At 36.5% G+C, this 13,316-nt stretch overlaps 1 protein-coding gene across 3 annotated transcripts; it reads right to left on the bottom strand.

The window, feature by feature from the left end:
• On the bottom strand, positions 1–12,836 carry LOC113240370 (survival motor neuron protein). 3 transcript variants are annotated; one of them, XM_026477653.1, is made up of 7 exons: positions 12,827–12,836; positions 12,112–12,253; positions 10,403–10,546; positions 8,121–8,300; positions 6,792–6,910; positions 3,101–3,252; positions 1–1,192 (listed from the first exon to the last, which is right to left on the bottom strand). In XM_026477653.1, exons 1-7 carry the CDS (start codon positions 12,827–12,829, stop codon positions 1,159–1,161), a joined length of 774 nt encoding a protein of 257 aa, XP_026333438.1. In that variant the 5' UTR covers positions 12,830–12,836; the 3' UTR covers positions 1–1,158. The 3 variants fall into 3 exon arrangements, with proteins under 3 accessions (XP_026333438.1, XP_026333439.1, XP_026333437.1); XM_026477654.1 differs by lacking the exon at positions 12,827–12,836 and adding an exon at positions 12,610–12,813 and having other exon boundaries at positions 8,181–8,300; XM_026477652.1 differs by lacking the exon at positions 12,827–12,836 and adding an exon at positions 12,610–12,810.
• Positions 12,837–13,316: the final 480 nt, after the last annotated feature.

The following is a 13,316-nucleotide window of genomic DNA, read 5'->3' as shown; positions in this document are numbered from 1 at the left end:
GTTTATTTTATTTGTCTTTCATAAAGGTTTTTGTTCATAGTGTATATTTATATAATTTTTTTCACGATCATTGCTTTGTTTGTATATTATGGAATAGTAATAATGTTTTGATATCCAAGTGTGTTTTGACATGTGTAGATTTTATAACTATGGAATAGAGCCTGATTTAAAATTTGTAAAGAAAACAAATTAGAACGTAATTAGTTTTCTTACAACTTGCTTGTTAACTTGCACATGCCACTCACAGGTGAAAACGCGTCTATAGTGTTTATTTTAAGTTAGAATCAAGAGAAACAAAAGAAATTCAGTAAAATTATTTATTGAAAAATGTATTTTCCCATTTTTATACCGTTTTTCACTATGCTATAGAAAAACGAGCGAATTACATACTTCATAATTATTTATTATACAGTTTAAAACATGCCATATTTCATGATTTATATTACTTTATAAAGAATAAAGCGTAAAACCTACTTTGACATTTTTTAAGCACTAATTTTGGGATTATTCACTCTACACTGTGTTGGATAAAATCAAGACTCCGCAGTTACAAGGTCAAAAAATACCACATAATATTTTATTTAAACATCTCGGTCAATTCTTGGTTTGTTATTAATTGGTGGAGCTACTGCGAAGTCTGGGCTCTAGTTTAATACAGCGTCGCGTGATATGTAAACTGTCTTTGCAACTGTTCTTTAGACTTTCTTCAAAAGAAAATTAAGTTTCTTTTAAGGTTTGTTTTAGAACTAAGAAACGTGAAATTGGCCTATGCATCTACTAGTAAAAAACATTTACAAATTTTAAATTACTAACGGCGCGGTCCCGTTCGCAAATAACTTGCATGCAAGCGGGAAGGGCAAGTGAAGCAAACAATTTTTACTCTGAAATTAATATCCCATGCAGGTTACTTGCAAATGTAAACGCACCTCAATCTTAGTTTAAAAAACAAATACCCACCAATCAGAGACCATTACGTAGCATTAAAAAAAATCGAGAATGTATATTTTGTACATAGTTTCTATTCAGAATCTGGAGGCATAATTTATTTTTTTTTATTTTAAAAAACAAAATACAGCATTTTCTATTTTTATTTGTAGTTTTATGTGAAATAAAAATAAAAGTTATTTAAAAGTACTGTCTATTTGTTACGTACTCTAGTCAGCGACTGGATTTGTTCCGGACTTCTTTAGACCTGTGAAAAATATGATAAACTGTTATTTTATACATCATTACCTACCACCAACCCATTTATACGTCCCACTGCTAAGTACGGGTCTTCTCTATGAAATACAATCACGTGATATTGTTTAATCACTTTTCAACTACGTAAGGAGCCTCTGTTACAAAGCGTAACGCTTCCCATATAAGGAGCTCCACCGACCGAGCGCAGCGTCATTGTTGTATGGAAATCGTGCTGAAAGTGAAACTCTAAAGTATGTTACTATTAAAATTAAAATAGTATCAACATGATCCTCTTAGGACACCACAGTTAAAATACATATTTATAATTTAAAAAATAAAAGATCATAATAGAAAACTTATTTTAAAGAAAAATTAATAAATTAAAAATTATAATAGCAAAACAACGAGAGACGAATGTCATATGACGAGAAGAGTGTTCGGTACGACTGTGGAAGGATATAAGGGGCGAGGAAGGCCAAAGAAAAGATGGATGGATTTTGTGTAAAAGATGACATCGATAAGAAAGGTGTGGGTATCGAAATGACGACGGAGGAAGAAAAACACACGTTGCGCCGAACCCACCTACCGACCGCTAAGGACGCGAAGAAGAAGAATAATAGCAAAAATTATAACATAACGTAATGGCTTTTGCTGCAGTAGGTACAACGGGAGAAAGTTGATATAGTCTGTGTCAGTAATACTGTTTCAGGCTATAGTAACATTTTTCTATCAAATGAGCCTTTATTTGTTTGGTGAATAAATTATATTGGGTTGAGGTGATATCCTTTCGCATTCTATTGTCAATTTTAATACTGCTCGGTGGGTAAGTGTGGCAAAACTACAGTCTGCCAGTAATAGTTTGACAGTCTAAGTTAGTTTGTACTTTACGCAGAAACGCTATGAGGAAGGTGTTTCTGTTTCACTTCAAAACACGGCGACAAACATGCTATTTGAGATAACGACAGCGGTACAATTGCCGCTTGATGGATCTTGCCCCATTGCACTGGAGGCAATATTTGAACAATAGTATACAGCTTGATGTGCCTTAGCTTAGACTGTACTATAGCACCATAATGAAGGCTACAATGTTTAAGCATGAGTAGTATTGGGTAATTATCCAAAAAGATTTAAACGGTGGAAATTTTTCAAATTTTTTTTCAGAAAACGGCAAAAATATAAGGGAAAAATTGGAATTTTTTTTCTGAAAATTTTTTCTTGTTCTATACATATCGCCCTTGGCAACTAACATAGTATTATCTCAAAAATTGCGTTGCATTATATATTTAATCTTAAACTACGTTATATTAATAAATTATCTCCAAAATTTCGATATATTAATATGTCATTCATATACGATTTAATTTCAAAGTCACAGGACGACACTGTCGCTTTGAAACTAAATAGGTAATATTAATATAATTTAGAGCCATTTTAAGATAATACTATGTGAGTTGTCAAGTGCGATATATTTTTTCATGACCAAACACTAAGCATGACTATCTTATCATGTACACATTACTGAAGCATTGGCACTTTAGTATGGACGGTATGCAGTTGACAAGTGGGTTACCATCCTTAGTATCTTATTTTGAACTAAGCAGTAGAGCTCCTTGTTAAAGAGTTCGTCCAGGGAAGTACTGCCTTATCTATTTCTGCAGCCAAGTAGTAAAGTCTGAGCATTACTGCGTTCCGGTTTGGAACTTGTCAACTTATGTGTCAGGGTGACGGGCGCAGTAGCAGTGCCACTTTGCGATTTAAAGCACTGAGTGGCTCTGCAACTGTTATGGAGGGGTGTGTCACTTACCACCAGGTGCAAGACTTATTAAAAAAAGCTACCACTTAGAACTTTAGTTACTACTTACATTTTACTTGGATACTTGTTTATGGGTTGGTACAGTAATACTTTGTTACCACTCACCGCTTAAGTCCCTGATAAAGACCTGCGTAATAACCGCTCATGTACCAGCTGAGCAGCATGGAAGACATGGCTTGTTCCTCGGTGTCGATTCGACTCGCGGGGAAGGCCAACGGCGGCGGAGGTGGGACCGGCATGTCGCCGTTCAGACCGAGCTGGGCAGAAGAAACATCTTCTTTGAGACATTGGAAAAGGTTTTATATATAGTTTCGTCCATTATACTTCTAAGGTCATTCACCTGCAGAATTGTATTTTTTTTTATAATACTTTCAAATTTCATGGATATAGTCGAGGAACAAGAAGTTCCGCTCGTTTCGCTCGGTGCGTTTCGGTAATAGATAGATAATAAGTTTACAAGTTGACTAAAACAAGTGTGGCGTTAGAACATCGTTTTACAGTGACGCGGATTGCTCCGTACGGAACACGGTCCGACTCTGAACTCCGCACAAGCCACTCGTGCGTTCATTATAGGCGACTACCTTCCGTGAGTATCCGCACTCAATTAAAAACTCAATTCAAAGCGCTGCGGATTCTACGCATGTGGACGGCCCGCGGGCGGACAGTCTGTACGGACCGTACGCACAGCTGTGAAACCAGCCTAAAACATTTATTAAAAAATTGTGACACATGTATTTAAATGCCAGTATCAAGTGACGGGACAAACAAGTCGTGCAGCAAGTAAACGGAAACGGCACGCCTGGTCATAGCAGTTGCAGTGCTACTCAGAGCTTTAAATCGCAAAGATCTGTGTGGCACAGCCACTGCATCCGCCACCCTGAGAACAAGTTGACAAATCCCATGTGCCTGTAATTACACCAGCACCTTTACCCTTCAAAACCGGAACACAGTAATGCTGACATTACTGCTTGGCGGCTGTACTACTCTGGACGAACTCTTTCACAAGGAGCTCTAGTGCATCTACCTCAGGAATGACTCAGTTAAGGGGTAAGCCTGTACTGCATTTGACAAAGTTTATTTCGACTCACCCGTAGAACAAAGACCTATGCGCAAGACTGCTCATTCTCAGGACATTGTACATTTCGTTCGCTGTTCTTAGCTGTGGATATTAGATCGACTGTTGATCGATTTTATATTTCCGAAACGAAATAATACATAAAATTCTGACAACACCTATAGCTAGGCCTTATTGTGAATAACGAGATGATGTATTTATCCTCTTTTCGTTGTATAATCACATCGGGCTCTGTTCTTCGGATTTCAATATAGCACGAGAATATTGTGATGAATCTTATTTTTAACAGACTTTAAAACAAGGAGGAGGTTCTCAATTCGACTGAACATTGTTTTGTATGTATATTACGCGATAACTCGTGAACCAATTTTTGATTCTTTTTTTGTTGGAAAAAGGGCACCTTAGTATTGGTCCCATTGAAATTTAAAAAAGAAAATATTCCACCTCTAAGGGTGGCAAACTAGGGGATGAATCCGGTTTAGCGCACATATCCGATAACCAATTTCAATAAAACTTGGCAAATAGATGAATTCCACGAACTTTTGAGGTCGAATTTGTAATACTCTAAGATTATTTCTAATAATATTTACAACCTGTAGGTACAACTTAATAATAGCAGCAGAGCTCCTTGTGAAAGACCTTACCTATTTCTGCCGCCAAGCAGTAATATGAGTCGCTTACCACCGTGTGCACGACTAGTTCGTTCCGTCATTTCGTATCATAAATAATAATATGTATATAATTTTTTTTTTATTTATTTATTTGTGTTCAGGTTACAAAGACCCATAAATACATACCTTATAAACTAACATGAATAATAATACAAAAAAAAACGTATAATACATACCTTAAGGAGTAACATACATTCAATATAATAAAACACTATTTCTAACTAATCTATACAAATTGCACTCGTAGGCAACGTGTGGCGCAATCTGGTGTCAAGTAACCGGTCGCTGTTTCGCCGATACATGACACCCTTCGGCCAAAACTCTTCCTTCACGAAGGTCGATAGAAGTTCGGTCGGCCCTCTCACCACAAACGAATTAAAATTTACGTTGTGGCGGGACTCCAACCGCTCGACCCTCAGGGTGTATTTGGCTTTATGTCTAATGTACTCCACTATCTCCTCAAACTTCGTGGAGTAATGCAATCGTGACAGGTACAGCAGCGTCATCGGTATGGCCGGACGCAGCGGGAAGTTCGGTCCTGTCGGTGCTGTGCCACACTGGTTACGGCTGGTGAGCTTCCTCTTCACCATCTTTGTGAAGCCGTCCTCATCGGACCAGGCCGTCTGCCTCTGTGGTGTTGCAACTTCAGAGACAGGCTCAAGGGGATTGTATTTGCTCTTAGTCGATTGCCGCCGCTCGAGTTTCGAGACTCGACGCTCCTGGTGGATGCATTTTGCGCCCCACGTCACGTGTTTATATTAGAAGCTTCTGGTGAGCTACATACCGTAGCAGCGTTGTTTAATAACGCAACTTGGGCACGCAGCTCACTTATGATGTTATCTGAAGCCTCCAATTTAAACTGCAACTCGGCCATGCTTGACTTTAGGGAAATAATGTCCTTCAGCAGCCTGGTGACATCGACGTTATCGAACGAGACTGGAGACAGTTTGTGCAGCTCCTTCGCCACGAATGTAGGCACGTCGTCCGGGTCAGTCTCCTTCAGGAGTGTGATAATATCCTATAAGACTCTTCACGCCTTCATCCCTTCGGCGAGATGGCATCTTCTCAGTTTTGCCGAGGCTCTGGAACAGCAGCATTTTGCCACTGCAATCTCATTGTTGAAGTTACATTCACAAATCTGCACAATGCTGACTTCGTCTATGGTATCAATGGCGTGTTGGATAAACGCCAAAAGCTCATTGGCTATGAGTTGTTGGGAACTCATTACCACTTACGCGCAGCGGCCGCGCGAATCTCGAATTATAATAATAATTCTCACTGCGTAGTGAAGCGCGTCCGTTTCCGAACGTGCGCCGAACTGCGAATAATAAGTCCGAACGTAGGCATTGAAGCGCCTTTACATTTACATTACTTCTCTTATTACTAGACTGGAACATTTATGGACCGTGTTTTGTAACTGCGCAATTTGAAAATGTTTTATACGAATATATTGCTTGAAATCTATACAATGGTTATCGTGTATAGACCTAGAAATAGAGACGAAATGCCATTTAATTTGTTTCAAAACTATTCTGCCAAATCATTACGGTGACAACTGCGCTCCGTTTGGTCAGCCCGAATTCGAAACAATTGACAGACGTCGTCAATTGTTTCACTTTAAATCGACCAGTTTAACTTGAACTTTGCTATAATGGACGAAAATTGAAAAATTACATATTTTAAATGTGATTGCGTTTGTTTTGTAATTAGATGTTTTGCTGTTTTTCCCACACATGATGAATGGAACAGCCCCCCATAGTTAGAGATATTTTATCTTTATTACAATAAATACAGAATATTTTTAGAATATACGGAGACGTACACACCGGTCAGTTGTTGGCGCTGTACTATTTTAGTTTTCTAATTTGTGATTTCAGTGCAAACGACACGAGTAGATATTTAAAAGGATATAAAGCCTATTTGCCTGACGAGTTGCCAGAGATGGATGGCCCTTATTTCGTCTTTATTTCTGGTTATATACTCGATGACAATGGTTCTAGGGTTTAGAATTCTCGCGACAATAACCGATTTAAGGCAAAAACAAACTTACTTGCGACAACATGGGAATATGAGGCATTGGCACATCAGGGAATTTAAATCCATTGGTAAACTTGTCAGTTTTTTTCTTTTTTGGTAACTTCTTCCGCCGGTCACACGATGGCTCTGAAACTGTGAAGGCAGTATTTAGATTTATATATTAAAACAAAAAAGTATAATAATCAAAATTCGCATCCTTGGTTTAACTGCTTCTGTGGCCGAACTGTTATCATGGTGGTTCGCCATGCAGAGATCCCAGGATCGAGTCCTTGGCCGGGAGAAATATTTGTATGTATGTAGGCTACATTTATTACTCTCATGACTTTGGGTGTCATTTGTGGTTGTGTATGTGTGTCAATGGCACCCACGATACAGGGTATCCCTAGTGCGGGGCAATGAGTGTTGCGTTATAATAATAATAATAATAATAATAATAATAATAATAATAATAATAAAAAAAAAAAAAGTAAAAAAAAAAATTCGTATAATATTAAACGCCACCTACCAATACGTAAGGTGGTAGGTGCGTTTAATATTGTACGAATAGCATTTTTTTTGTTGATTTATTCATAACCCAAATAAGTACAAAAGAAACTTATATATCTGCTAAAATTCATCAATCTGCCGTGCAATTTGTTGGCGACATGTGTACTCTTCATTGTATCTAACATTTATTTTATAATAACAAATGATTATACTTAACTGGCTAAATAAAGAATTACTATGAGAGGTACTCTTTAAACTTACGTTTTAGTGAACGTTTACTTAATTTTTTATCATCTCTTAACTGATCTATGTCATTAGAAATCTTGGGAACTCAATATCGTGTTAATTTTTTTCCGTAATCGTTATTTGCTTTTACTTGCACTATTTTACAAACACTAAAGTTTTCATTATCGTAAACGGTTAATGTCGAGATCCAAAGTGGTCAGTTTTATATATTAATAAGAAGTGCAGAAAAAAATTGCAAAGCAAAATGAACTTTATGACAACGAATTGAAGGTTAACTTTGTACAGTAATTGAAAACAATTGTTCCGTACCTTGACATTATAAAAAAAAGTTAGCCTATTCGACAAATAATATGGCAAACACTAAACTCGCGTTGCCGTGCGCAGGTCGGTTTCTCGGTGCAAATATCCAAAAACGCAATAAACCTTCCACACTATGGTCATATTCATTATTTTATCTCCTTATTTGTCTCCATGTGTAGACGGTCATATTTGTCAGTGTTTGCATGATTGTCTGTACGACAAATATTTTTCCAAGCATGTAAAACACCCAATAGCGATTACAAGTAGCCATGTGAAGAGTCGCCACAAAAAAAAGTGAAAATTCCAGTACCTGTCATAGCTGGACTGGGTTCTCGATTATCGCTATCACTGTTCATTTTTTCACGCGAACCTGTTAAAATTCCACTATCCTCATTCTCGTAGTTGGCTTGGGCAATTTGCAAATCTTGCTTCTCCTTGCCCAGGGAAGGCGAGAGGCCGCTTATCGGGACTACTTCTGAATTGTTGTAGCCTGAAATTGGTCAACATGTCGTGATTAAATTAGGAAATTATTTAGTTCTGTTTAATTCAAGGTGCAAAATGATCAAGATATTATTATTATCCTTTACAAATATCATAATAATTATCTGATCATGACCATGATAAATATCTGATCATTATCCGTCAATAATTTTCTCTTAAATTTTGACTAAAAGTGACAAACAGTGAGAAAACTAAATAAGCACGAAGAAAAATATGTGGAGAAAAATCACAGACATATATCTAAATAGACACCGCAAGTATCGCGATCTGTATGAAAACCAAGCGTGTCATATTTTTTGTACCTCTGATGACGTCACAAGCGATATTTAGTGATGGAAAACTTTCTTCGGCACTTTAGTTTTAATTAGTAGCGATTCTAATCAATCGCTTTAGCTAAAGCGATTCTAATCAATCGCTTTAGCTAAAGCGATTGCTTGGAATCGAAGATCGATTGATTATTCAAATATTTGTTGGTTATAAGCCAAAAAATGTTAATATAGTAAAATATTACCATAATAAAATAATTAATTCCCTTATTAACACGTGTTTTGTAAAAAAAGTTGCTCCGGAAAACTAAAAAAAATTTACTAACTTGATAGAATATTTTTATAACATTTCCTGAGATCTTAAGAATTATCACCCTTTGTTTTCTAAATCGATCTGAATCGAGAACTGTGTTGCATCCAGTGAACAATATTAATCGCAAAATTTTACCAAAAATATGACAGAGCGGCCGTAATACAAAACTGAATGCAATATACGAAAGTATCGCTCTTTCGATATTGATGGTCTATTGATATTGGTCCTTCGACCACAAGGGTAACGCATCAAGTTAAAGCTGCAATGTATACGAATCACGCGGTATACACTCGCTTGCATCTTTGTTTTCTCAAAATTCATTCAAAATGAAAACAATTGATTTTAAAATAAATTATGCATATTCTGATTACAAAATTACATAACTGTTGAAGCAACATCCCCGTTTATTTATGTTCTTACAGCTGTGGTGTTTCCGCATGTTTCTAATAGCACAATTGGGTAATTTTCGCGTTTTTGACTGATGTTTAACTACGATAACGGCCGGGCGCGTTCTGAAGCGTAGCCGCGGCAACTATAGCCTATATTGGGCACGCGAAGTAGGTACACTTGCGGAGAAAATAGAGACGAAATATGAATTATTGAAAACTGCCAAATCATTACGGTGACAACTGCGTTTCGATTGGCCAGCCCGAATTTGAAACAATTCACGGGTATCGTCATTTATATATATCTATCGTGTTTCACTTCAAATCGACCAGTTTAACTTGCGCTTTGCTATAATGGACGAAAATTGAAAATTTACATATTTAATATTTAATTACCGATGAAATATGATTCCGTTTGTTTTGTAATTAGATGTTTTGCTGTTTTTCCCGCACCACCGAATGGAACAGCCCCATCTTTATTACAATAAATACAGAATATTATTTTTTAGTATATGGAGATGTAGACTTAGATCAGTTGTTGGCGCGGTACTATTTCAGCTTTCTAATTTGTGATTTCAGCGCAAACGAGAGTTGATATTTAAAAGTGATATAAGGCCCATTTGCCTGATGTGTTGTCAGGGATGGATAACCTGAATTTTTTAGATTGACATTTGCGACGTTTGAATATATCTCGGATACAATCATGTGGCACAACATTACTAGCGATAGCATAATTGTTGTTCCAAATGATTTTAGAAATATCTAGATTATTATCATTTCAACACTAGTTTAATTAGACTGCAGCTTGATTTAGGCACCAGATTTTCAACTCCTGCAATAGATACTGTAAAGTTATAACGGTATTAAAGATCTGAAGATGTGACTAGATACAATGCACTCCTTTTGCTATCAGGGTAGGCTGCGACCAACTAACTGGCTAAGGAAAAGATTCAGTGGACCACCAAGACCACACTGGCCAAGGTCAACTTGAGGACTGCACATGTCTTCAAAGTTTCGCTAACATTCTCTAACTAGCAGTTTTCAATCAGTGCTTTACAGCCACAGGCAAAAAAAGTGATTACTGGTGAAGTAAAACCAGATTGCATAATATTTATAATATTCTTACCAATAAATCGCACAAGGCACAATGTGTCATCAATTATCTTCTGCACCACAGCCTCATACTCCAAACCGTCTCCTTCATACACTGCCCTGCAAGGCATCTTGGGGCTCCAATGCTTCTTTTGCTTTTCTTGCTTAATTTTGCGGTCTGTAATACAAATATTAGATATTATTAACACAAGTGTTGAAGTGTTTGATGTATGTTATTACTCTGTTTAACTTTCTAAATAAATAACCAATAAATAAATTAAAATAAATAAATAAATTGCCATTAGTAATCTTATTGCATCTACATTTATCCTATTGCAGTTTTGTTAGGTTAGAAATCAGATCATCTAGATTTATTACACATGTAAAGAAACAAAAGTGCTAGACAAATCCTAATAAAAAACAGAATATCTTTGAAATTTATTCTTTCAACCAAAAATAGTCATCATAATCATTCAATTCATACATTTGTGTCAGATGTAATGATATAAGTCCACAAATAAAAATAAACTAGTTATTCTCGATGCTCTTTTAGCCTATAATGAGCATATTCGGGGCAACCAACGGGTCATCGTCCAGTGGGCCATCCGAGATATAGTTGCAAGGATGAATTAGCCAAAGATCTAAACGAACTGAATGTATACGAATGGTCAGAATCGTCACAAGATCGACAAAAATGGTGTACTTTGGTGTCGGAGGCTAAGATCCACTTTAGGTTGCTGAGCCAGTGAAGTAAGTTGTTCTTGCCAGTCATCTTCACAGTCTCAAATTCATTTAAGAGGCAATGTACATGCTTCTATAATAAGATTCCGGGTGATTCAAAATTAGCTATTTACAAGGTTTAAATCTATAGTGAAACAAAAACTTATTTAAAAATTTTAAAGGCAACTTCTTTGTATTTTCTGTATACTCGGATGACAAAATTCCATACTAGTGACCCATTTAGCTCTTTCAAGTATTCTCGATCAAAAATGTTTGAAATAAATATTGTAAATGACAAATATAATAAATGTATATTTACAAAAAGCAACCCCTAGAGTTTCTTGCTCATTCTTTTCAGGGGATTTAGCGGATGAATGAGTGGTTGAGTTTAATCAATATGATGGTTTTAAGTGTAACTTGCTTACCTATGAAATAAAGATGATTTGACTTTGATAACCAATTCATGTATGCAGTCCAACATTACTGTGACCAGCAATTTGGACTATTGTGACAACCATTCACTAAACTAACAGAATTAAAGAACTGCATGATTTTTCCTTTTTCTCCTAAGATTGTTGTATAGTTGTATAAGATATGTTGAGTGTGCGCGTTATTTATTTATTTATTTAGATTAAGGTACATGTCAGCCCAGGAGTTAGTAGCAGATTGGAGTGCAACATTAATAATAATAATGCACACACTCAACAAAGCCCCGCACTGTGTCACGGGTGCCATGGACACACATAGACAACCACAAATTACACCCAAACTCTGAGAAGTAGACTATACAAATATTTATATATATTCCCCTGGCCCGGGAATTGAACCAGGGACCTCTGCATGGCAGTCCATGGTAACCGTTCAGCCACCAAAGCAGTTTGGCTTAAAAGATGCATGTAGAAGTGGCTTATCGGCTGTGATGATCTTATAATTAATATAAAAACATCAATGCGTAGTATGGTTGTGGGTGGAACTTTTGAAATTGAGAAACTCCTTAATGATCGCTAAAATGTAAATTTAAACCTTGTTTAATCTGGCTATTAGTTGACATAGCCACACGTTGAGCTACGTCTACTGCATTGGCCAAGCGCATTGCTTTGTCGTAGGCTATTTTCAACTTGGAGTCATCCCATGGGTCGTCTTCAGCTTCCACCTCAGAATCTGACTGAAATTAAGGAAATAAAGAAATGCACTAACAATAACTTTGCACCATGTATAAGTTAGGAATTTGCTGCTGCAATACTGCAATTGATCAAAAAAGGCAACCAAAAGTTACAGGTAGTATTTAAGAAAATTGATAAAGATCATGGTTCAATAATAAGCTTTTAAGCTTCTATTGGTTAATAAAATGAAAAACAATCCACTGAAGTAAGTTCAATGCAAAATGCTTCTTTATTGTATTTGGTATTTTTCTTGACGTACATGCAAATTTTTCCAGTCTATTAGCGTAAAATGCTTGACTAAGATTTGTATACGGTGAGATTTGTTACATTTTATTACTATCAATAAAAGTAATGTTACCATTCCGTTCCCTTTAACGTATAACACCTCGCTCTTCGACATATTACTCAATTAGCACAAGTTACGTTTTCCTTACAAGATTAACGATTTTTTTATTTATTTTTGGCAGTCTAATATGTTACGGCACTTTTGAATTTTAATAAGCCTTGTTACATCCAACATTTACTAAATTTTAGGCTGAAATAATTTGTTTTTCTGCTTTGACAGAGTCACCCACCATTTTAATTGGTCCGTTATGTTTGTGTCAGTGTTTTTTTTTATTAACTTTCACCATTTGGGTAGGCAAAGGTTCCACCACACTGCCTCTTCACAAATTAGTATATTTTCATGTTTTGACGGGAAAAGCGACAAGCGCCTGTTCTTATTAATAAAATTGTTTGTTAACTGGCTGGGGATCGACAACAGAAGCGTTGGGCGTCTAGTTGCAGGGTGGGTCGACGCACATAATACGCGTTGCAACGTCGCAAGGCGTCAATGGATGCAGTTAGCACGGGAATGTGGTGGATGGCACAAAGTTCGGGAGGTCTATACCCAGCTGTGGGTGAAATCAGGCTGTGTATCATGATGACGATGAATTGTTTGTAGCCGACAACATCTATTCTGACGATGGTTAAGTGTCCATTCAGCCGCTTATATTTGATAATAATATACTCCTTGTTATCGCTTTCTTTTCAATATTTCATTAGTCTCTAATTTGTTAAACAAAT

This window comes from Hyposmocoma kahamanoa, unplaced genomic scaffold (assembly GCF_003589595.1).
Source record: "Hyposmocoma kahamanoa isolate Upper Pololo Valley unplaced genomic scaffold, ASM358959v1 134, whole genome shotgun sequence".
Lineage (NCBI taxonomy): Eukaryota > Metazoa > Arthropoda > Insecta > Lepidoptera > Cosmopterigidae > Hyposmocoma > Hyposmocoma kahamanoa.
The sequence above is the reverse complement of the archived record's forward strand: the minus strand, read 5'-3'. Positions and strand labels throughout refer to the sequence as shown.